This window comes from Cryptotermes secundus, unplaced genomic scaffold (genome assembly GCF_002891405.2).
Source record: "Cryptotermes secundus unplaced genomic scaffold, Csec_1.0 scaffold815, whole genome shotgun sequence".
Lineage (NCBI taxonomy): Eukaryota > Metazoa > Arthropoda > Insecta > Blattodea > Kalotermitidae > Cryptotermes > Cryptotermes secundus.
In genome coordinates, this window is record NW_019733329.1 from 10,364 (window position 1) to 34,876 (window position 24,513).

At 43.4% G+C, this 24,513-nt stretch overlaps 1 protein-coding gene across 3 annotated transcripts in view; it reads left to right on the plus strand.

The window, feature by feature from the left end:
* The first annotated feature begins 8,730 nt into the window (after positions 1–8,730).
* The window catches only part of LOC111868061, a 32,375-nt gene continuing 16,592 nt past the window's right edge, over positions 8,731–24,513 (plus strand). For 2 of the 3 annotated variants that reach the window (XM_023858420.2, XM_023858423.2), the window contains exons 1-4: positions 8,732–8,868; positions 21,283–21,324; positions 21,593–21,653; positions 22,999–23,180. In XM_023858420.2, coding sequence (XP_023714188.1) covers positions 21,283–21,324; positions 21,593–21,653; positions 22,999–23,180 — 285 coding nt within the window. In that variant the 5' untranslated portion in view covers positions 8,732–8,868. Of the gene's footprint in view, positions 8,869–21,282; positions 21,325–21,592; positions 21,654–22,998; positions 23,181–24,513 lie in introns of all 3 variants that reach the window. The other variant, XM_023858421.2, reaches the window with a different exon arrangement.

Consider the following 24,513-nt stretch of genomic DNA (forward strand, 5'->3'; position numbering starts at 1 on the left):
TTCCATCCGAAACTGCCCTCAAGTTAAAATATTTAAAAATTTAAAACATTTGAAGTAAAAATGTTAGGCTCCTCCTTGTTAATTCATCCCGAAGATGGGAGATGTCAGCTTGAGGTTGTATGGGCTTATGGTTAGATGTTTCCTATGCGTTGTGTGTTGTGTGTTTGAAACAATTCAAAAAAAAAAATAGTTTAAAGCTTTACGTTAAAATGATAAATTGTAATATTAGAATTAAATAGGAATTAAGATATTTATAGTTTACAAGTCTTGTTTAAGATTATGACCGCTCCATATCTATATATGTGCTTGGTTGTTCCGTTGTAATAACAGTTGTGATGTGGGGTAACTGCATGCTGGGAGCTTTCCTAAGAATATGGGTCATATTGGTTTCTAACCTTCCTGTAAAATGAGTTTTACTCTGTTTTACTTATATTACGATTGATACGTAGGATGTCTCGTATAATCGTATCTCTAATGGCTACCTACTAGCATGTGAAGGCTATACTCGTTATTCTGGGTATCACTCTGGGGCTGTTTATACGTTTAGTTAGCTGTAACAATTTAGATTATAATATAAAGTTTGTGTGTGATAGTTGTTATTAAATGAAGTCTTTGGGTTATTTGGTACATGTACTGACATACTCAAATTTGATGTTGTGTATGTATACAGTTCCCCTAATGGTGTTATTATTATGCTGTAGTGGTTTTGTCTGAACTGCTTGTTAAGGGGTACCTGTGTATATGTGTACTGTGTACAATCGAAGTTAACAATTGCATTTTAAGTATATGAACTACAAGTTTTTTGCATGAAAAGACTGATGCTTACAGAGAGGTTTGAAGTCCAATAAGCTATAATTCATGTATATTTCATACCACTGTTTTTAAAATAAGTGTGAGGGTGATGCGTCAGCCCTCAAGAAATCACTGAGGGCTCCATCCTGGAATGCTCTGGTTTGTCTATGGCTCTGCCAGTCCATTCAGTGTGGTGTAGACACATGATGGTGGTGACAGTGAAGGTTGTTACACCATGTAGTTTTGTTGGCAAATGCTGATGTTTCAGAGGAATATAATGACTCCATCTTCAGGATTAAACCCCAAGGTTCAGCCATGAAGAATGCATGTTCCACTGAAATGTCAGTTTCCTTAAACAGAATTATGCGATGTCACAATCCAGAAGATAGTAGTCTTAAATAATCACTGCTGTGAAAACCTCAAGGCTTTTATATGTTGGTAACAGTGACATTTGAGCAGTTCTGGTGGAGCATAGCTGGCTTGAATCAGTGGTATGGGAGGGTGGTGCACCTTTATTTACCTAATTTTAATTTCTTGCATCCTGCCGTGTTACAATATATACAACCTCTTTATTTGACCTTCACTACACAGCAAATATAGAACTTCAAGGACAGTGCTCAGTATAGTTCTGCTACATGTTTCGGCCACGAGTGACCATCATCAGGCAAACACACTTCAACAAATGTACACGATTGAACTGCAGTACATAAAATTTGATACAATGTTATAAATCATTTAAGTTAATTTGCACAAGAATACAATAAGTAGGTTATTTAAAACAGTAACAAGTCATATATAAAATTAAAATTTGATTAATGTTTAATAACATCGAATCGGTCATTGGTTTTACTTTTCATACATTTCTGTCGACGAATAGTAAATTCGAGTTTCTTATAAAATTGTGTAGGAGGTCCAATAATGTTGTGAATTAATTAATGGAATAGTTTGAGCTTCATCATACGGAGAATTGGACGTATTGTATGGAAAGTAATCAACTATTGAAGTTCTATATTTGCTATGTTGTGACGGTCAAATAAGGAGGTTGTATTTATTTACCTAGCTCTAATACAGCAGACCAAAACTTTAGTCCAAAGGAAGACTACCCATTGCCTTGTCATAAAATGGTAAAACTATCCCTGTAATAGGTCGTGGAGGCCCATAGGGTTGTGAGACGTCGAGATTCCCACATTTTCTAGACAATCTGCTCAAAGATGATGGTGAGGTTGCAAGTCTTACATGCCAGCCTCGCTTTGCCCCCCCAAGAAGATTCCTGTTACTCATTTCTGTTAGAGACTGAGTTGACCCTAGGGCCATAGTGCAGCTGGAGGGATTAGGTTAATTAAAAATCCAGTGAACTCATCGGGAATCTAACTTGTGACTTTCTGGCTTCCAGCATAATGCCTCAACCAACTGTGCTACCACCTGCCCCTTATCATATGAATGATATATATAGAATTTAAATTTATTGATGCAGTCGAAATGAAATGGATGTAGCTCCTTGGCTACTCAACTTTGGAGCCATTTTGTATAGTCTGTTTCTCAAACATGCTGTTGTAACACATCATCTGAATTGTTTACATAGTTTGTTACACCCCTTTCAAAGGTTATATTAGTTTGGTTGTGATGTGGAACATTTGCATGGAAGGAAAGTACAAGCCTCTTTTCTGATATGCCTGTGTTTTCCACAATAAAAAGAAACATTAATTCAAATATACATCATTCAATTTTTCTGAAGGGTTTTATTCAAGAGTTGAGAAATTGTTTCATAGAACAAATGTCACTTTAACCCTTTGAAGAGATTTTTTTTCTCTGCATCCATTGGGACCATCATATATACAGTCATATACTCTGTGGCATGCTAGCATTTATTGTACATGTTTTATGGTTGAAACACTCCAGAAGATAACAGATGTTATCACAAGCACTGACTGTGTACAACCCTCTGGAATACAAGAAAACGTGTATTGTATACACATTCTAATATTTAGTATACTGATACAGGTGTGCTGTGTCATTGTACAAATACATTCTTAGACTCTAAAGGGTTCTGACAATGGTGGATAACACACAGAATTACTGGGTTTGGGGGGATTTTCCATCATATGGAATTCTAGGTAATAAAAACGTGATGTTTCAGAAACTGGATCTGTTTCTGTCTTCAGGTGAGGAAGGAAGACACCTACTCAGTTTGGCCCCTTAGAAAGAGCTAATTTCAATCACTGGACACCCCTGTCATATTTACCCAGCTATTTGAACATAGAAGACTAGGTTAGTCCAGCAGGAGGTAACACAATTATTATTTTATGGTTTCTTGTTATCTCCCGCTGAACTAGCCTAGTCTTATGAAATAGCGGGGTAAATCTGACAGGGGTGTCCAGTGATTGAGATTAGCTCTCTCTAAGGAACCCAGCTAAATATGTGTCTTCCTTCCACACCTGAAGACAGAAACAGATCCAGTTTTTGAAATGCCGTGTTTTCTATTCTCTAGAATTCCAGATGATGGAAACAGTCCAAAACCCAATAATTCTGAAATACATTTTTGTTATACTGGTAAAATAATTGCACTTCTTGGCATACTGGTGTTCATTCCTGGTACACTTGTACATTGTTGCATGCTGGCATTCATTGTATCAGTAAAATATTCCTGTGATAAGCTAGAAGTCTTTCCTGGTACAGTTGTACTGTGTGGTATGCTAGAATTGATCATACTGCTTTCATTGTACTTGTCCAAGGGGTAAATCCCATCTAACAATGTGAGTGAGATCCTTTCATGTCTTCATGTTGGCAGTCTGTGGTGCACTATCAAAAGTAATCAAATGATGTGTTTCAACCCTGTGTTGGTGCCAATACAGTAAACTTTTGTAATGGGCAGTAACTAAGTGTTAAGTAATTATTAGCTTTTAGGATCACAGTTTTCTTCTGTATACTGTGAAAATATTTTGAAATGCATTCCGTAATAAATTGTATTCATATTTTACCTAGAAAAAGTCAGTTTTAGTTACGTTTATTTTTGTTTTGTCTCTTTTTATTTACCGACTCCTTTTCCTGTTGATTTATATATGAATGATGTATAAGGGGTGGGCCTTCTTGGCCCTTGCACCTCGACCTACAGTGATCTATTGTGCTTTTCATTATATATGACTGCAGTCAGTTTTAATTATAGCAGCCAAATTTCAATGGACCTTTCCCACTAGTTGTTAGGTTAATATATCAGTTGGGTGTACCCCAGCGCTAGTCTGGATGCTATGGAGCAGAAAAAATGTTTGCACAGATTGAACCTCAAATAAAATACCCAGTTGCCCAGCTCATATCTTAGTTACTATACTAACTGAGCTAGCCCAACACTTAATAAAGACGTATGGGGAAGTGGAGGTATAGACCCACGTTTTCTTGATCTTGGCACTAGTTGTAGGTGAGTGGTCAGCTTCACAGCCAGGTCGCTTTTCCCCCCAGAGAAAGCCCCTGGTACCCATTTAACAGGAGGTTGGTTGGGCCCCAGAGCTGGTCTGGATGGCATGGAGAATTGAAAATTGTTGCCCCCACCAGGGCTCGAACTCCTACCCCTTGGTCGTCCAGCTATCCCGGGCCTCAGAATAGTAATAATAATTATTTATGTGCTGAACTCAACAGCCAGGGGCTGTATAATAAAGGCAAAGTTACCGCTGTGCTGAATTGAGAACCATACCATGTCACAGGGGAGCTGAGATATAGCTTCATGCATTCTCAACCCCGGTACCAGATATGGATGACTGGTCAGATCCCAGGACGCAATGGGTAGGAGGCTCGGTGGGCTCCTGAGGCTATAATGGGCAATGGAGAAGTGAAAGATCTCTGCCCGTGAAGAGAATCGAACCCAGAATACCCGATTGACCAGCCCATTGAGTTACCGCGACTCCTAATAAGAGTAACAATAACAACAATAAGTTGATGTAATTCTGCTACTGTCCCTGTTATTTGAAGTTCGGAAAGACAGAAATACGAGTAGACTTTTACACGAGTACGTCGCTGAGGAACAGGAAATTCGCGGAGTACTTGCAGGTGGTCTTCGTGACAGCAAAAAATCCCGTTTCGCGTAACTGCGTCGTCATCAAAGAAACAACAATGTTCTTTCTGCCCATCGAAAATCTGCTTTGTGACTTGAGATGACTTGCATGCTCTTTCCCTGAGTCTTGTCACAAGTTTGTGTCAGAGGTTAACATCGCAACGGTACTATGAAGAAACGAATATCGTATCTGTTACGATCTGAAAATTTATCTGTGTGGTAGTTACTGCTAGTACATGATGGAACCTAATATTTTCAAGGTTGAAGAAGAGAAAAGATAAAATGAGTGGGGAGAAATTGATTCCTGCTTTGAAGGTACCGAGTGAGAGGGCACTCGTTTTTCTGGTAGAGGTGGTTAGCCAGGACGGAGAGGACTGAAGCAACAAGCCGAATCATTTCCGCAAGCCATTACAACACATAGTGAGGAAATGTCCCAGCCTGGTGGTGCAGGCGGCTACTCCGTACCAACATTGCCTCAGCCTCATAGGTTCTACGGTCCAGCACAGGGGCCTCAGAGCCGCCTAACAGCAAACATGAGCAACCCACCACAGCCCATACCAGTTGTTCAGCAGCCCCCTGTCCAACAGATTCCTGCTACTCCACAAACACAGGTCCACCCAAGTGCCCAGGGCGGCGCCTATGGTTTCCCACATGCAGGGACCGTTCCAAATGCAAAATGCACAGTCAGCAAGGCCCACTACAGGACAGCAACCAAAGCTTCTTGGAATCATCCCACTTCTGACACCAGTGTAACGTGTTTAGTTACTGAAGACGCCGTTCGGATTGTTAATTGGTTTATTTAACAACCTACAATTCTCGGCTACAATTAATTATAACACTGTTGCGGGGTTTCACACTTTATAACCCTATTCGCAATAATCTCTCCACTCTATCTTCAGTAGTCTACACGTATTCACAGTACGGGAGCTATGTAAGTGTCCCTGTATCACACACTCCCAATTGCACGATTACACACACGTCCGGTTCTTCTTTCCGCGACTGCTGCTATACTCCAACTGTGTCACTCCTGATCACACATTGACTGACTACTGACTCACTTCCAACTGTCTTCGGCGGCTGTTCCAATTCAACTGACAACAACATCTGAACTCGGCGGCGGTTCCAATTCAACTGACAACTGAACTCGGCGACGGCCACATTTCAACTCTCCTCGCAGTGAAGCTCTCTTATATAGTCGCAGTGTTTACCGGTTACGCAGTGGGTACCGCTGATGCCTGACGCCGTGTTACATCACCGCGGGGTGCTGACTTGCCTATTACCATAGTAACTACAGCGCTACGATGCCGCCACGTACCGCTGGGGAGGCAGGGTGTGTCCTCCATAGCGCGACACGTCACAATATATATCTATATAAATAAAAATGTAAATGTTCGTTTGTCTCTCCTCGAAGATCTCCGAAAGTTCTTCACCGATTGCTTTGAAATTTTGACACAACGTTGCATTCGAACGCGCGTGTTTTTATGTACTTGTTATATAGATGTCACGCCCGTGACAGGTAAAAACAGGTAAAAAACGTGTTATATGTCGTCCATCGAATACCAACAGATCGTTGCCTAGGAATAACCGTGGCAACGAACTGTTGAAACAACACATCGTTGCCTTGGAATAACCGTGGCAACGAGCACAGAACACGTGAAATGGAACCCTGGGCGAAAGTGCCGTCTATTGCGTCCGAAACCGGGTTATAATAGTCCAGCTCCGAAGAATTTTTCGGTGATACTGGAAGTGATAATAATTGTACTCGCTGGTGTAAAAGTGAACGTTAAATATAACTTTGTATGTTTTGAGGTTTTCACGGCGATGACAATGAAGAAAGTCGTCTTCAGGGTTTAGGCACCGTGTATTCTTCGTTTTGGCCGACGTTTCGGAGGAACGTAGCGCCTCCATCTTCAGAGCAGTTGAATGGCTTGGAATGCGGAGAGCAGTAGCTGTGGTGATATCCTATCACCACAGCTACTGCTCTCCGCATTCCAAGCCATTCANATTAACACGTTACATGAATGTAATTATTCTGTAATATAACAGGTCATGACCGAGCTATCAGTCTTTTGTTTCAGTGTATCGTGTCTATTTTGTGATTATTGGTAATATTTTGATGTGGCTACGTGATGCGTGATATACTTTATAAATGAGACGGTTTACGATTGACTATTTTATGCCTGTTATTGGTGGTAGATGGTTTTGAATGTCTGTCTCGATGTTTGATTCCATAAGATGTAGGTCTGGAAAGGAATGCGAGAAAAAGCAGGAGAAGTTAATAGTATGAAAGCTTATGTAGCAGATGAGGAGACTGCCCGTGGAATTCTCTCAAGGGACAGTGTCACGAATCTTCACTAAAACATTAACTTCTCTGTAGTCCAGTCGGTATGGAGCCGGAATAGCTCAGTCGGTGTAGCGACTGGCTACGTGCTGGACGACCGAGGGATCCGAGATCGAGTCCCAATAGGGTCAAAAATGTTCTCCATGTTCAAACCGGCTTTGAAGTCCACCCAGCTTCCTCTCTAATGGGTACCGGGGTTAAAGCGGCCTTGGCTTGAAGGTGATCACTCAGCTGTAACTAATGCCGAGGTCAGGAAGATGTGGATCTATACTATACATCCGCTACCCCATACGTCTTCATGGCGTGGGGCTTAATTAGTTAAGTACAGGGATAACTTTACCTCTTTACCTTTACAGTCCAGTTGGTATTGCTGCTATGGTACACACTGGACAACCGAAGGTTAGGGGTTCAATTCTTGTCAGGGCAGGAGATCCTTCTATTGCCCGTAACGTCCAGACCGGCTCTTGAGTGCCCACCGAGCCTCCTATACAATAGGTACCGGGTGTTGTTTCTTCGTGGGTAAAGCGACAAGGGCGTGAAGCTGATCAATCACCTCCATCTTGTGCCGATGTTTAAAATTGTGTTTAAGTAAGTAAGTCCAGAGATAGATAACATTTCCTTTTCATTCATCAGTGGCTGTACAGACCCTTTTTGGGGCCCTGGACGCTTTTTCAGTTTCGTAATCATATTCACAGTCGGTAGGGCTCTTTAGGCGGGGGATCGGCTCGTTACAAGTCTGCTACCTGCACACAGTACAGCACAAACACGGAATAGACACACATCATGCCTTGAGCGGCATTCGAACCCACGACCCCAGTGTTCGAGCGGGCGAAGACACCTCACACGTTAGACCACGCGGCCTCTGTGATCGGCAACATCGGCAACTTTTCCCTCGGTGTAAATATAGACCGTATAGCTTGGTAAGTACGTGTCAGTGTATAATAATTTTCCTTCCAGGACGGGGTGATGTTTGAGAATAGGCTGCTGAGAAGGATATTTGAATTTAAGACGGCGGAAGTAAGAGAAGGCTGGAGAGAATTACATAGTGAAGAACTTCACAATTTGTGCTCTTCGACAAATGTTATTAGAATGATCAAATAAAGGAGATTGGGATGAAAGGGGCAGCGAACGCCCATGCGAAAGAAGGAAGGCAAGTGTTTTGCTAGGTGTATTTGAAGACAAAAGATCATTTGGAAGATTAAGAGTAAGTTGGAGGATAATATTAAAATGAATGTAAAAAATATCTAAAGATGCGAATCAATGTCGAGTTGTTATTAAAACGATAATGAACCTCCGGGTTTCATAAAATACTGGGGATTTGTTGACTAGCTTGGCAACTAGTAGTTTGTTTGGAGAGACTATTAAGAACAGGAAAATCCCTACTCAGGACAGACGGTAAACTAGTCTAAGATTACAAATCTTTATCGCCACAACTGTACGAAATGTAGCTGATGGAGCTCATGTTAACGTGAAGAGTTAGGGCTCTGAAATCGGAAGCGCTAGAAGCGGAATAAGCCGTTATTACTGATGTTGGCCAGCCTGTGAGCGAAGTCACGGAGCGGATCACCGTTGTAACGGAACGTCTTCGCGCGGTCTTCCTACAGTCAGTGCGCGCCAGCCAAGAGCGTTGAATGGTGCAGTAAAGTGCGGTGACTCTGGGGGAATCCTGGAGTAAAATATCTGGTCTAAAAAGGTGTGTAATATACAAGTTTTATTGCAACATTTATGGTACTTACGTTGACTGATCGTTAGAAATGTGTCCACTTTGTTTACAATTGCATGCAGTAGTGTTGGTGTTTGAATTTCGTGATAGCATATTAGAAAAAGATTCGGTGACGGTGTACTTAAGCCTTTTCAGCATGCAACCATATGAAGCCATCTATCGCCAAATTTTCCCTAAAATCAATGTTTCTCTTGTGCTTAATAGACCCAATACAAACATAACCTAAAATAAATCCGGCAAATTAAAATACCTTAGCAGATGGGTAGACAATTTCAGATATTATACGTATAACCGGAAAATTCGTTTGTAATACAAGTCTCCAAAACACTGTTAGGATAGTGAAAGCAGGTAGGATGCACTTGTGGTAGAAATGCCGTTCAGATAGGTTTCGAATATATATAACTGCTTAGACTATACGGCGGCCGCGCCATAGCTCAAGCGGTTAGTCGCTGGCTTCCCACCACTGTGGCCCGGGTTCGATCCCGGGTCTGATTAAGTGGGATTTGTGGTGGACAAAGTGGCACTGGGGCAGGTTTTCTCCGAGTACTTCAGTTTCCCCTGCCAATCTTCATTCCACCAATTGCTCCACAGTCACCTTCTCCTATCATCTGGGGCTGGTACAATAGCCAGAAGTGGCCGCAGTACAAAGGACTTAGTCCCACCCCACTAGCAATAAAAAAAGATAGACTATATGGCGTCAGGTGATTGAGTGGTGGCGAATAATGATTTGGAAAGTTTGTGGAAAGGCGCGCCCACATTACTCGTGCTCGTCGGGAGACTCGTCTGGCTTTTACTTGTGCTCGTAAATCTTCGTCCACATTACTTCAGTTGCTCGCCAGGCTTCGGCGAGTGAGGATCCGTATATTTACTCGTAGTGTGTATAGGCTGTAGTATTTTAATTTATTGGTTATAGTTTTTAAATTAAAAATTTAAAATTCGTGACTTCTCATATCATCCACATTACTCGCGAGCATAGCGAGTCACACGAGCACGAGTAATGTGGACGCGCCTGAAGGAATCCCGGCATTTGCTTGGCGTGGTTGAGAAATCAGAGTAGCCAGTGTATGGATCGGGAATCGAACCGGGCACCGCATACAAGCCAGAAGCATGTCTTGTAAGCCAACTTATTCCCTCTTTGTATAGGAAGAACAGAAATTCATCCAGAATTTTGGCGAGGAAATACCTGTGATAACTGTCCAGGGACACTCTAGGACATTAAGATGGATCCTGTAGGAAGAAGATTGTGATTATGAAAGACGGAAGGAACCGGCTCAGGATCATGTTCAGAGACTGCTTAATCTTAATGGTATTAACCCTTCATAGAATATCACCGTGAAATTAATTGACCTAACCCATCTTTATACCTCTTTTAGGATGTGTTGGAGAATCATGAAAATATTTCAAAATCGCGATGAACCATTTGGCATAGCCACGATCAGAACAACCAATGAATCGATGTTCGATTCCAAGCAGAGCCAAGAGAGTTTTTTCTTCTCCACGGCTTCCAGATCGGATATGGACCCACCCAGCCTCGTTTCCCTGTGGATACTAGTGATAAAGAAGCCGGGGCTTGAAGCTGACAGCTCCACTAGTGCCAATGTGGCGCTACACCTCCAATCTCCCATAAGACTGCATGACAATTGTTCCTCGGTTAAGCATCACGGTATGAAGACGAGATCCATCTTCAACTCATCACTGGATGAAGGTAGCCCAGCTTCACGCCCCAGCCGCTATACCCCTGGAGAAAGAACTCCGGTACCCCCTGGATAGGCGGAGTGGGTTCCAGAACTGGTCTGGCGGCTGCAGAGAAAAGAAAATCTCTTGTTTCTGGCGATAATCGAACTCCGATTCTGCAGTTGTCCAGCACGTAGTATACTGCTTTACCGACTGATACGCCTATATGGCATGGTGCTTAACTATGCACTTTGTGTTCTAACCTTCATTAGCATAACTCCAGTCACCTTTCGATGGATAATGTACAGGAAATATTACAGGAAACAGATTCATAGTCAATCACACTAAACAGACGTATGCCTGTCAGTGTTTTATGTGTTATTCTTAGGGAACTAGGATTGCGGACGCTGCGTCGATTTGCATTTCGTCTAAATTTTAACATCATCTAAGCCAGTGTTTCTCAACCTCCGGGCCTCGGCTCGGTACCGAGCCCTCGTCTTATAGAAAAAAAATAATTTATCGGGCCACGGACTCAGAAAGGTTGATAGCCACTGGTCTAAGCCATGTATCGGATTTCGAAGTCATTTTTGTTATTCCTGTCACCAACATATTTGGATTAAATTTGGTATAAGCAGTGGACACCGCAGGATTTTCTCCAAGGGGAGAGGGCAGCCAGAAACTTTGCTTACAAACTTATATTCACACTGATTAAAATACTTTTTACTGGTCGCCATGTAATACGTATTCAGAAGTTAAAAAAGGTAAAGCTATCCCTGTAACAGGGCATGGAGGCCCATATGGTTGTGAGACGTCGAGGCTCCAACATTTTCTCTAGACAATCGGCTCACGGCGGTAAGGTTGTCAGCCTTACGCGCCGGCCGCCCTTTACTCCCAGGAAGATTCCTGGTACTCATTTCTGTTAGAGGCTGAGTCGACCCCAGGGCCATAGTGCGGCTGGAAGGTTTAGGTCAATTGAAAAATCCACCTCATCAGGATTCGAACCCGCGACCTTCCGGCTTGTAGCATAGTTCGTCAGAAAATAAAAATTAAAAGTCTAATTCTTCTTATTAATATTTAGTTTAATTTAGTTCTTTTTTTTTCAATTTTTATTTAAAGAAAAGGAATCCGATTTGAGATGGCGAGGCTTGGACTTAAGAACGCCTCAGCCCGTAAGGAACACATCATGTCAGAGCACGAGACGTTACTCGGTGCATCGTTTCTGACATGTAGGGTCTAACTTTGCGAGGATACTGCATAAAGTTAATTAGCTTCTTTTTTTTATTGCTAGTGGGGTGGGACTAAGCCCCTTGTACTGCGGCCACTTCTGGCATATTGTACCAGCCCCAGATGATAGGTGAGGGTGATTGTGGAGCAATGGTGGAACGAAGATTGGCAGGGGAAACCGAAGTACTCGGAGAAAACCTGCCCCAGCGCCACTTTGTCCACCACAAATCCCACTCGACCAGACCCGGGATCGAACCCGGGCAGCCGCGGTGGGAAGCCAGCGACTAACCTCTTGAGGTATGGCGCGGCCTAATTAGCTTCTTAGGTACTCAGTTGTCTATTTTGAACCGGTTATGTAAAGTTGTTCCTGTGCTTAACGAATTCAGCACTACGCCATGAAGGCTTCTGGGGGAGTGGATGTATAGATCCACGTTTCCTTTACCTCAAAACTAGTCGGAGGAGAGTAGTTTCACGCCCCGGCCGCTTTACTCCCGGAGAATGAGACCCCATTACCCATTAAATATGAAACTGGGTTGGCCCCACAGTCTGTCTGGACGAGAAAATTCTTGACCTTACCGGGACTCGAACTCCGTCCCCTCGATCCTCCAGCCCGTAGTCAGTCACTATACCGACTGAACTATCCCGGCTCTTTCTCATAGGTAGGCAAGGAAGAAAGCCTGGTATAAGTTTACCGACGTTTCGGAAGAACATACCAGCAAGGACCAAGCAGGGCAGTTTCTGCTTCTTACTGGCTGTTTGTGTAGCTAACAATTTAGCCCGGAAACTGACTGCACGCCGCTACATCCCACCGCGGCGGAGCGTGTTGGGTCAGAGCTCAGGTGGCGGGACAAATTGACAGAGGAGCAGGTTTTCTCCGAGTTCTCCCGTTCAGTAAACTGTTCCACTTTCATTAATCAGCCCGTCATCCGACGCCATATCGACGGCTTCGTTAAATGTATTTAAATGCTTATTTACCGATATACGTAACTGGCTATTCCACTGTGACTGGATAGAAAGTTCTGTGCTTGTGACGTAACTCTGTTCTGACTTGAGGTCCGAAGTGAGAAGAACTTCACAGTGCCTTTATCTGATCTGGAACACTCTATAACATGGGTAACATCACAGACGTTGCGCAATGAACCGCCATCTTTGTCAAATGCAACACATAAATCAGAATTCTTAAGGCGCGTCCACATTACTCGTGCTCGTGCTTGTGTGACTCGCTATGCTCGCGAATAATGTGAACGATATGACAAGTCACGAGACAAGCAAATTTTTAATTTAAAAACTATAGCCAATAAATTAAAATACGACTACAGCCTATACACACTACGAGTAAATATACGGATCCTCACGCGCCGAAACCTGGCGAACAACTGAAGTAGTGTGGACGAAGATTTACGAGCACAAGTAAAAGCCAGACGAGTCTCCCCACGAGCACGAGTAATGTGGTCCTGCATATTCCACTTGTTGCTTCTAATCCATTTGAAAACATTAGGCCTAATCACCGATCAAGTTGGCTCACTCGGTAACAATTCTGGCTTGTATTCAGGAGGTGCTAACTTCGATTTTCGACTAGGACATCGACTGTCCTGACTGAGGCTTTCTTAGTTTTCCTCAGTTCCTCCAGGCATATGCTGGGATAGTAAAAAGGTAAAGCAGTCCCTAGGTTTAATTAATTAAGCACCACGCCGTGATGTATGAGGGAATGGAGCTATAGCTCCACCATTCTTGACCCTAGTACTAGATAGAGTTGTCATCTTCATACCCTGGCTTCTTTACTCCCCGAGAAATCACCCCTTGTGCCTATTGGATGGGAGGCTGTGTGTGCCCCCAGAGCCGGTCTGGACTCTGTGGAGTACTGAAAAATCTTTCCTCTTCCGGGAATCGAACCTGGCCATGCAGCCCATAGCTATCCCGACCAGAATTAAACCACAACTTTCCTTTCAAATTCATCACCCACGAAACACTGTCTTTCGATGATACGTTACTTACTCACTCATGGAGCTGAGCTCTGCTTGAGGAGTCGCCAATTCTGCAGCTACTCAAGAATTTCCCAACATTTTATTGGTCCCGGGGGTTCATTACCGTATTCATAAGAGCCCTCTAGCGGTCTCTATCATAAACCAGATAAATTCAATCCGTAACATTCCATTCCATCTCTCTGAGATCCATTTTAATATTGTCCACCCACCTACGCCTTCGTCTTCCCAGTGGTCTCCTTCCCTCCGGGTTCCCCGCCAATATTCTATATGCATTTCTCCTCTCCCCCATTCGTGCTACATGCCCTGCCCATCTCATCCTTAACTTTATCATGGAGAAGCGTACAAGAATATGTAGCATAATATATTGAAAATGTCGTTAAATAAACCAGAAACAAATAGCTAGGCGTAATCTGTGTGGATTGAATTTGAGTCCGCATTCAAAAGGGGAATTTATCCTCAGATTTCAGAATCCTGTGTCATGTGACTGCATGAATTTATTCACCCCACTGATATGTGAATGAAGACATGATATGGGATGTTTTCACTCTTATATTCTCGATACTTACAGCGTCGTTAAATAGCCAAGTAAAAAAAACATACAATATCCGCCAGTGATAAATATTTGTAAGTTGAACGCACGCCACTGACGGACGTAGAATTATGGATCCATTAGGAAGGGTAGGGTTGTGCGGCCAACCCGTCTTACCGCTATTCGACCGTCAGTTGTTCACAAATGCAGCAAGCTTCTGTTAGATCTCTCGTAAAAACAACAGCGATAAGCATTGCCGTTCTCCAAGCGTAACGGAAGTGCTCTCCAACTTCACATGCCTTTCGAGATACGATCTCTCGATTTCCTCACTAGCAATAAAGAAAATGAGATCGACTCAGCCTGTAAAGGGCGGCCGGTGCGTAAGGCTGACCTTACTGCCATATATGAACCGATTGTCTAGAAAATGTGGGAACCTCAACATTTCACAGCCCTTTGGGCCTCCACGGCCTGTTACAAGGATACCTTTACTTTACTTTATGTTACTTATCGCAGTTACTGGACGCCATAAGATCTGCCCTTTCCGCCGGAAGCGAGCAGGTGTAGAGAGAGGGACAGTGCACTTAGACATTTTAATGAGGTGAGCCTGCAGCCCTCTTCCTTTCTAAATACAGTTACATGTTTTATTAAGCGGAGAGCGATGAGTGAGAGTTTGTACAGCCGAGCGCGGGCATTGCTCGCAAACACGTCACCATTCTCGCGATAAGGCACGGGTTGACTCCAGTTTCACGTTTCTTGCGACACTTCAAGGGGCAAGCAGTAATCAACTACCGCACTTAACTATAAATCTCCAAGAGGGATGAAATAACAGGAGGCTGGAGAAAATTGCATAATGAGGAGCTTCATAACTTATACTCTTCTCCAAGTATAATTAGAATGATCAAGTCAAGGATGATGAGGTGGGCAGGGCATGTAGCACGAATGGGGGAGAAGAGGAATGCGTATAGGATATTAGTGGGAGAGCCAGAAGGAAAGAGACCACTGGGAAGACCAAGGCGTAGGTGGGTGGACAATATTAAAATGGATCTTAGAGAGATAGGATGGGATGGTATGGATAGGATTGATATGGCTCAGGATAGGGACCAGTGGAGGGCTCTTGTGAACACGGTAATGGCCCTGAGAGCTCCATAAAATGCTGGGACGTTCTTGAGTAGCTGCAGAATTGGCGGCTCCTCAAGAAGAGCTCAGCTCGTTCCAAAATTGTTTAAAACAAAAAAGAAAAAAGTTAAATTATAAGAGGTAAAGCTATCCGTGTAACAGGCCGTAGAGGTCCGTAGGGTGTGTGAGACGTCGAGACTCCCACATTTTCTAGACAATTAGCTCACAGATGGCGGTGAGCTTGTCGGCCTTAACGCTCCGGCCGCCCTTTACCCCCAGGGTTATGCCTGGTACTCATTTCTATTAGAGGCTGAGTCGACCCAAATGCCATAGTGCGGCTAGAAGGGTTAGGTCAATTGAAAAATCCGGTGACCTCATCGGGAAGTTAAATATAACCCCACGTGTTTTTGACCTCAACACTAGATGGAAATGGTCAGCTTCACGCCTTTGCCACCTTACCTCCCGGTACTCATTGTATAGTGGCTGGGTGGGCCGCAGGACCGGTCTGAACGACGTGGAGAGGAAATAAATCTTGATTTTACCGAGACTCGAACTCACACCCCTCGGCCGTCCAGTCCGTAGCCGGTCGCTATACCGACTGAGCTATCCCAGCTGTTGTGAATAAAGTATACTTAATGGAAATCCGAGGATAGTGTTTATTATTAGCATATGACGTTATGATGGACTGAAGCGTAGAGATGGGAAAGCTTTCGAAACTGATTCAGGCTTCGCAAACAAGCACAGTCATAGGCTTTGTTACGTTCACTTGATTTTACTCATGCGGTTCCTGCCAGACGTTGATACTGATTGCAGTTGGGAAGGATGTAGAAGGAACTGGGCGTGGTATAATTTGAGGAACGTTGTTAGCCTGGAGATACTAAGGGAAAAACACGAAAACCCTCAGAAATGTTGGTGTCTCCGATGAGATTCGAACTGACAACCCCCTCGGTCACTCTTTAGATTGCGACACAGACTGAGTAGATTTATAGATTATGCTGAGATATATCATAGTTATATAACCTCTTATCCAGTGGTAATTGAGGGCTCTTTTCTCGAGGGTATTGCGGCAGGGGCGTGAAACTGAGAACTCACCTCCATCTAGTGTCGAGATCAAGAATGGCGGAGCTATACCTCCACTCCCGCATATTGTTTAACGGTACAGCACTTAATTTATTAAGCACAGGAACTATTTTACCCTTATAAATATATTTAGTTGAAGCAGTGTCGTTAAATAATTTAAGAAACCAAGCAGTCAGTCACGATGCTACGAATTTTGCCTGTTTTCTAGTCGACACCATTGTCTTCCCTCGTGCGCTTTGAATTTCTTTATAATTTTCGCGTCTTATTCTTGCATTAAAGTCCCCGTAATGTTCGTGTCTTGATGTAGCATTGAAGTCTCCTTTAAGTTTTTTTTTTTTTTTTTTTTTTTTTTTTTTTANACCGCCACAGAGTTGGGGTTGCCCTTGTTCCCAAGGGTCTGGGATTGTGCTCCAGAGATTTACACGGTCCAGCAAGCAGCAGGAATGTCGGGATGTCAGCTACGTGCTGGCATTTCAGTAGGCCTATCAGTGGCGTACAGCGTTGCACAGTAAAAGAACTTTGTGAGGGTTGCAGCTTAGATACACAGCGCTGAAGATCCAGATATCGTGGACGCCAGCACAAGTCAGAGGGCAGGCCCGTTGTCTACCTGCCCTGTAGTTCAGGAAAACAGAAAAGGTGTGGCGCTTGCAATGTAGAATCCTATACGTATTTTTCTCTCTTTTGTTGTTATTCACCCATATACATTACAGCCTTGACTTACAGTTTGAAATAGCGATTTTGCTGAATATTCTCGCTCCCCACTTGGAAATTTATGGAAGCAGGTGTATGTATAGTAAGATATAAATATTGATCGAATAACAGTATAAACAAAATGGTGCTGCTATCTAGAGGTATGATAACAAACTTTCATACTGTGTGGGTAAATAGGTAAAGAAGCACGACTCAATGAAGACGTATGGGGTAGTGGATCCACGTTTTCTTGATCTCAGTACTAGTTGGAGGTGAGTGGTCAGCTTCACGCCTCGGCCGTTTAATCACTAGAGAAATAGCCCCCAGTACCCATTGGATAGGCTCGGTGGGTCCCAGAGCCGGTCTTGACGACTTGCAGAAGAAGAACAAATTTTTTAACTTTCCGAGACTTGAAGTCAGACTCCTCGGTCAGATCGCGGTTTCAAATCCCGATGAGGACACTGGATTTTATTCAGTTTACCTACTCCTTTCAGCCGCATTATGGCCCTGGGGTCGACTCACCCTCTATGAGAAATGAATACCAGGAATCTTCCCGGGGATAAAGGGTGGCCGGCCCCTAAGCCTGACAACCTCACCATCATCTGTGAGCCTATTGTTTAGAAAATATGGTAGCTTCGACGTCTCACAAACCTACAGGCCTTCAAGGCCTGTTATAGGGATAACTTTGCCTTTATATTTTATTGGTAAAAGTTATCCCTGAATCTAACTAATTAAGCACTACGCCATGAAGGCGTATGGGGAGTAGATATATAGGCCCACGTTTTCTTGACCTCGGCACTAGCTGGAGGTGAGTGGTCAGCTTCACACCCCTGCTGCTTTACTCCTGGGGTAAGAGCCCCCAGTACCCATTGAATAGGAGGTTGTGTGGGCCCCAGAGCCGGTCTGGACGACATGGAGAAGTGAAAATTCTTGCCTCCCATCGAGACTCGTACTCCGACCCCTTGATCGCCCAGCTCGTAGACAGTCGCTATACCGACTGAGCTATTCGCATGAATAAAAGCTAAGCTTGAAGCCTGCTTCTGCTGGTTTCTTGCTAGGCTTACTCTTCGGCCCTAAAGATAGAGGCTGTATGTTCGTCCGAAACTTTGGGCTACACAGTGTTCCTGCGCGGTCAGTTATCGCCGGATGCTACCGGGTACTTCCGCGGTGCAGCTGTCGGCTTGACCCATATTGGACTAGCCGTTACTTGTACCGTAGTTCTGCAAGAGCAGATGCCAGGCCGAGCCGTTCATACAGTTCATGATTAGGTTTGTCTTACTGCAAGCTACTCGGATTCGTGGTGTTTGCAGCCCTTCATATACAGTTATAACCACTTCTCCATAGCGTCCAGAACAGCTCTGGGGCCCACCCAGCTTTCTGTACAAGTGGTACCGTCGCCTGTTTCCCAGGGGATAAAGCGGCAGGGGCCTAAAGCTGACCACTCATCTCCATCTAGTTTACCCATAAATTTACCCATTTATTTTCGCAGCTGTAACCATATATTTATATTCTTCAGGATTACAGTCTTCCAGGTTGTAGAAAATTACCAGTGTTTCGGTGGGACTTTATGCCTCCATCTTTTGTCCTGAAACTAACACAATATATCCCAGAAGGAAAGGTCAGTATTCTGGGCCGTCAGATGCAGATCAGATTCTTGAATATGACGCCGTGTAATCTGACAAACGTTTCATAGGAACTTGCAGCCCCCTTCTACAGTATCTACAACGCAGAAGATGGCATATGATTTCTCTTACGCATTATTACCTTTCTACCAGACTACACGGCGTCACTCCACACATTCACCGCCTGAGAGTCTCAGAACTTTTATTTTGCATATATTTCATTTCACGCGAAATAAATTGACAACTTACATTTCAGAATTTGCGGCCCGTAAGGAAACGAACTTTTGCATTTTGTTTTCGGGATGCCAACTGTTGAACACTAAATACCGTCTTCATGAATACATTCCAAGGAGGAATACAGTGCGCTGTATGCTTCGCCGAAATGTTTTTATTATTTAAACAAGCCCATAACATGAATCGCTGACCATAGCATGTGCGTGATGGCATAGCATGTCCGTTTATGGAAGAATTAAAAAGAAAGTGAGTTGTTTTTATGAATTACAATTGTAGTATGTTCAGAGAAGAATAGAAAGTGATGAATAAGTTAGCGACATGCGATTGTCATCATGCTCGCCTCGTGATTTGTGAACTGGAAACCTGAAAATGGAGGCGGAATGTTGTTTCTTCTTACGCTTTGGTAGCCATCCACCTAAATACACAGTGTCACATCCCAGAAAACTGCAATCGTAATGCTTGCTTCACAGCCTGTAATCTGAATTCTCAAATACTTTACTGCAATGGTTGGGCGCTCTGATCAGACACACCTAACAGCAAAAGCAATTGATTGTCGGACTTTTTACGTGCTAGCTTCTGTATAAATTACGTTAAATATAACAGAGGATACAAAAGGTGAAAATTCTTCCCAAAAACCGAGAAACTCCGGTTCAAGAATAGAAGTGGAGTTGTAGAATTCAATCAATGAATTTTATAAAATCCCACAGACGTTGTAGCAGTTTAAGAACTACTGAACTGAATGTGTTTGTATAGCCGTAATGCTTTAGACTCTTGTTCTGTAGACGTTCGTTTCGAATTTCCGCCTGGATACTAACTATCCTGAGGATTTTCATGGCTCCCCCGATTCCTTCCAGGCAAATACCAAGATAATACTTCAATTAGGCTACGAACGCATGTGCTCAATTCGCCTGTCAGCCTGTCATTCGACGCTGTAGAATCTTGAGCTACCCATAAAAACTCCGCAAGCGAACTATACCAACCGAGCGACCGCCGCTTATCGGCGAAGTTAGTGCCAACTTTAGCGGATAGAGGGTGTCGCGTGGTCAGCGCAACGGATCCCCACGGCCGTTAATTTCAGTTTTCTAGACCGGAGCCGCTATTTCCTTGAAATAGCTCCCCGTTCCAGACCCACTACTTCTCAGAAAAAAAATCTGATAGCGCCGGGAATCGAACCAGGATCTCTGGTTCTGTAGCCAGGAACTCTGACCACTAAACCACGGAGGCGATCTGTTGAACTACGCATTCATTCATTCATTCATCAGTAATCTGTCAGATGACAGGTCTCTCTCCACAGTCTCTTCCAAAACAATTCCTCCACTTAATGCGATCTAGAGCTTTCTCCTTCAATTAAGAATATCCTCTTCTGTCCCCAACGTCATCCAGCATCTTCTTACGTCTTCTTCATCGTCTTCCGGTTCGCATGGTGTCTCTGTTTTTGGAAAGAGACTATCCAGGAAAAGTGATAATGTGGTAGTTTTTCCATTTGCTTTCCACATCGCAGTACAACAGCCGTTCAAACCACTCTGGTCACGCCTGTTGCTATACGAACTTGAACCATCTCGAGCATCATTTGCTCTGTGCTTCAAGACGCTGCTGATGACGCTGCTTCCGGCATCAGTTTTTGGTTTTTGGTGTCTCTCTTCATCTGATGCGTACCCTTTGACCTGTCCAGCAAGGGACGCCCTGCTGGTAGCTACGCTACCGCTGGTATAGCTCTCAGGGTCCTTGGCATACCCATAGCGCCAATAAATAATCCACACAGGAAAAGTAAACGACTGTAATAACAGTCATATTGACTGATTCACTAATTTAGAATACACTGAAGCTCGTTATTAGTGGCAGAAATCAATGCTTATGTCACAGAGAAAACAGTTAAAGAAAATGAATTTTTATTACTCAGTTCAGAAACTTGTAACTTCTGAAAAAAAGAAACTGACTTCACGGGCAGAGTCCTTCTTGAAAAGCTAATGCTTGCTCAGATAGTCAAGAAATTCCTAGGATCTTATGGAACTCATATGTTGGTTACCTATCTTCGTAAGAGCCCACAGTGGGTCTGTATTCTGAGCCAGCTGAATCCAGTTCATACCCTCCCATCCTATTTATTTTAAGATCCATTGATGTAGGAAAGGAAAAACCATGAGACCTTGAGAATCATAAAATGAAATGTCTAATCACGGATTCATTAGCTTCCAGTTTCACTGTGGTAACACTATATGTTTTTCTGTTTCAGATGTTTCCAAGAAATGGCGCTCTTTCACTTTGTGTTGTTCTGGTGAGTAAAAACTCAACTTATCGCCCATATCACTTGCAACTTTCATATAACCTGTACTGTGACCACTCAAAATGAAACCAGAACATTTCTTCTTCCTCCTCTTCTCTTCTTCCTCACTTGCTTCATCTTCATAAATATTAACAATATCTGACAGACTACATGGTGCCACATCCCTGAAGACAGTAATCTTCATGGGTACATATAAATTGTGGTAGAGATCTGCGAACTTATTTCAGTAGTTGAGTGATGGGTTTATTGTCTGTTTCAGAGCTGCATGGTTTGTGTTCAGCCTGAGCAAAATGGCCGCAGGAAGCCAAATTCAGTGGTCGGTAAGTGCCTGAAGAGAAAATATTCCAGTGATTACCCATCATGCATTAGGCAAACAGTGTTATATGTAAGTTTTAAGGTTTTTACAGCAGTGACAGTCGAGACCATTGCCATCTTGTTGTCATACCCTGCAGTCCTGGTGGCGTAGATACTGGTATTTTAGTGCAACATGCTTTACTCGTAGAGTTGAAGTTTATAAGCTGTGAAACTGTCTCAGGCTTTACTCACTCTTCCAATTCCGACATGTGATGAAGAACTGACTCTGCCCCTTAGAAGGACCATTTTCCTACTAAATGTTCTCATTGGCATGGATCCTGTTCCATTTCTTTAGCCCCTCCCTCGAGTCCACCTCATCCTCACCCCACACAATTCAACCATGAAGAAGGAGGCAGCGTATTGACCCAAAACAGTCTCTGCCAACAAGGCTATGTGGTGTTGTAACCCAGAAGATGACAGTCTGAATGGCAGATATACTGGACACTGTAATCTCTATGAAAACACCAAAGTGAACGTGACTCTATATTCAACCTCTGAAGCCTGAAAATCTTCTAAACAATAATAAAAATTAAATTTCTGCTTCACAGAATATACACTGTGTCCCCTGTTACAAAGACTGCCTGAGTAATACTGTTTAGAAAAATAATCACAGTTTATTCTGGAGAATCATATGAAATATCCATAAATACATTTTGTGGGCAAAATTCAGAGATTTTGATTGTTAAAGCAGATGGAACTGTGGTTGATCTCCAAGAGGGGCAACATATCCCCCCCCCTTCAAATCACCGCCTGTGTGGTCTAGTGGTCAGAGTTCCTGGCTACAGATCCAGAGGTCCCGGGTTCGCTTCCTGGCACTACCAGATTTTCTGAGTAGTGGGTCTGGAACGCAGTCCACTCAGCCCCGTGAGGATAATTGAGGAGCTATTTAAAGGAAATAGCGGCTCTGGTCTAGAAAACCAAGATTAACGGCCATGGGGTTTGATTGCACTTACCACGTGACACCCTTTCTCAGCAAAAGTTGGCACTAACTTTGCTGACCAGCAGTGGACGCTCAGTCAGTATAGTTTGTTTGTGAATACAGGCCACAGTTTTTTTTGCAACATCCAGACTGGCTCTGGAACCCGCTCATCCTGCTGTCCAGTAAGTATTGAGGATTCCTTCCACAGGAATAAAGCCTCTGGGTGGGAAGTTAAAACTCATCACCATATACTGCTGAGGTGAAGAATGCATGAAGCTATGCCTCCACTCCCCTCTATGTCTTTATGGTGCTTAATTAAGCACAGTTTGAAATATACTTTTATTTCCTTCATTTAGATGTATTGTGCTGAGAAATGTTCACATGTGTTCTAGGTGTGAATACCACATGCACAGCTGACACACTAACTGTAAAGATCCTGATGGAACAGCCATTTCAAGGCCTACTTTATGCACGGGGATTCCCTCTGGAGTGCAGGGTGCAAGGAATAGGTGGCACTGATGTCACACTACACCTTCCTGCCACAGGATGTGGAGTACGGGTCATTCCAAGCAAGGTCAGTTCACTCATATTGCAAGGAGCAGTTCAAGACATAGACATGATGGGTTCAAATATACACATAGCAACAAAGTAAGTTCACACCTGTCTTCTGGATGGGACCAGGCAAATTCACTCACTTGATAATGATTTTGGATTGTATTTTGGAAATGTCTTGTTCAAATCTCAGCTAGGACATCATCTATCATGACTTCAGGTTGTTTGTGGTTTTCTTCAGTTCTTCGGTAAAATACCAGGATAGTACTTCAAATTAGGCGATGGTTGCTTCCTTCCTCATCCTTTCCAATTCATTATTCACCAACCATTCAACAATGTGTAGCCTGATGTACTGATGGTGTCACGATATAAACCACTAAAATACATATTATCACCTTGATGTTAGAGTATTCTGTCTCCACTTCTTGGTGTAAATGAGGTAGTGTTCTCTGTATTATGTTGCTCTATTTCCACCTACTTCCATAGGGTTACCTTACTTGCCAGTGTGAGATTTCAGAACGTGTTTTGTTCTAGGGTAAAGCTATCCCTGTAACAGGCCGTGAAGGCCCATAGGGTTGTGAGCCGTTGAGGGTCCCACATTTTCTAGACAGTCGGTTCACAGATGGCGCTGAGATTGTCAGGCTTGCTCGCCGGCCTCCCTTTACCCCCAGGAAGATTCCTGGTACTCATTTCTGTTAGACGCTGAGTCGACCCCAGGGCCATGGTGCTGCTGGAAGGATTAGATCAACTGAAAAAATGCACCTCATTGGGACTTGAACCCGCAACTCTTCCAGATTTTTGCATAGTGGCTCAACCAATTACGCTACCACTAAGTCACATTAAAACTTAAAACTGCAATTGGTTACTGTGTTACTTCAAACCAAGTTAATTGGTTTATTGAACAATCTACAAATATCGGCTACAATTAATTATCACAATGTTACAGGTTTCCACACTTTGCAAACCCTACAACAAAATCTCTTAACACTATCTTCCAGAGTCTTCACGTATTAATAGCGCGGGAGCTATACAAGTCTCGCTGAATTACACACTCCAAATATAACTGGTTATCACGAACTATCACTGATTCTCGCACACGCGTCTGTAGCTCATAACTTGTGAACTGAGAACTCGTTGATAACACACTGACTCTCGCTTGCTGCTCAGCCGGCTTGTATTCCGTTCGCTGTTGCTAGGATCGCCCACCACGTCACTACTGTGACATGGCATATAGCCTAGCAACGCTGTCCGGAGTTGTTGACTGTTGCCTAGCAACCGCGATATTCCTTGGTGACGTCACCGCTGTTGACTCACATTGCATAGCTACCAGGTTGCGGGGACTCGGCTAACTTCAG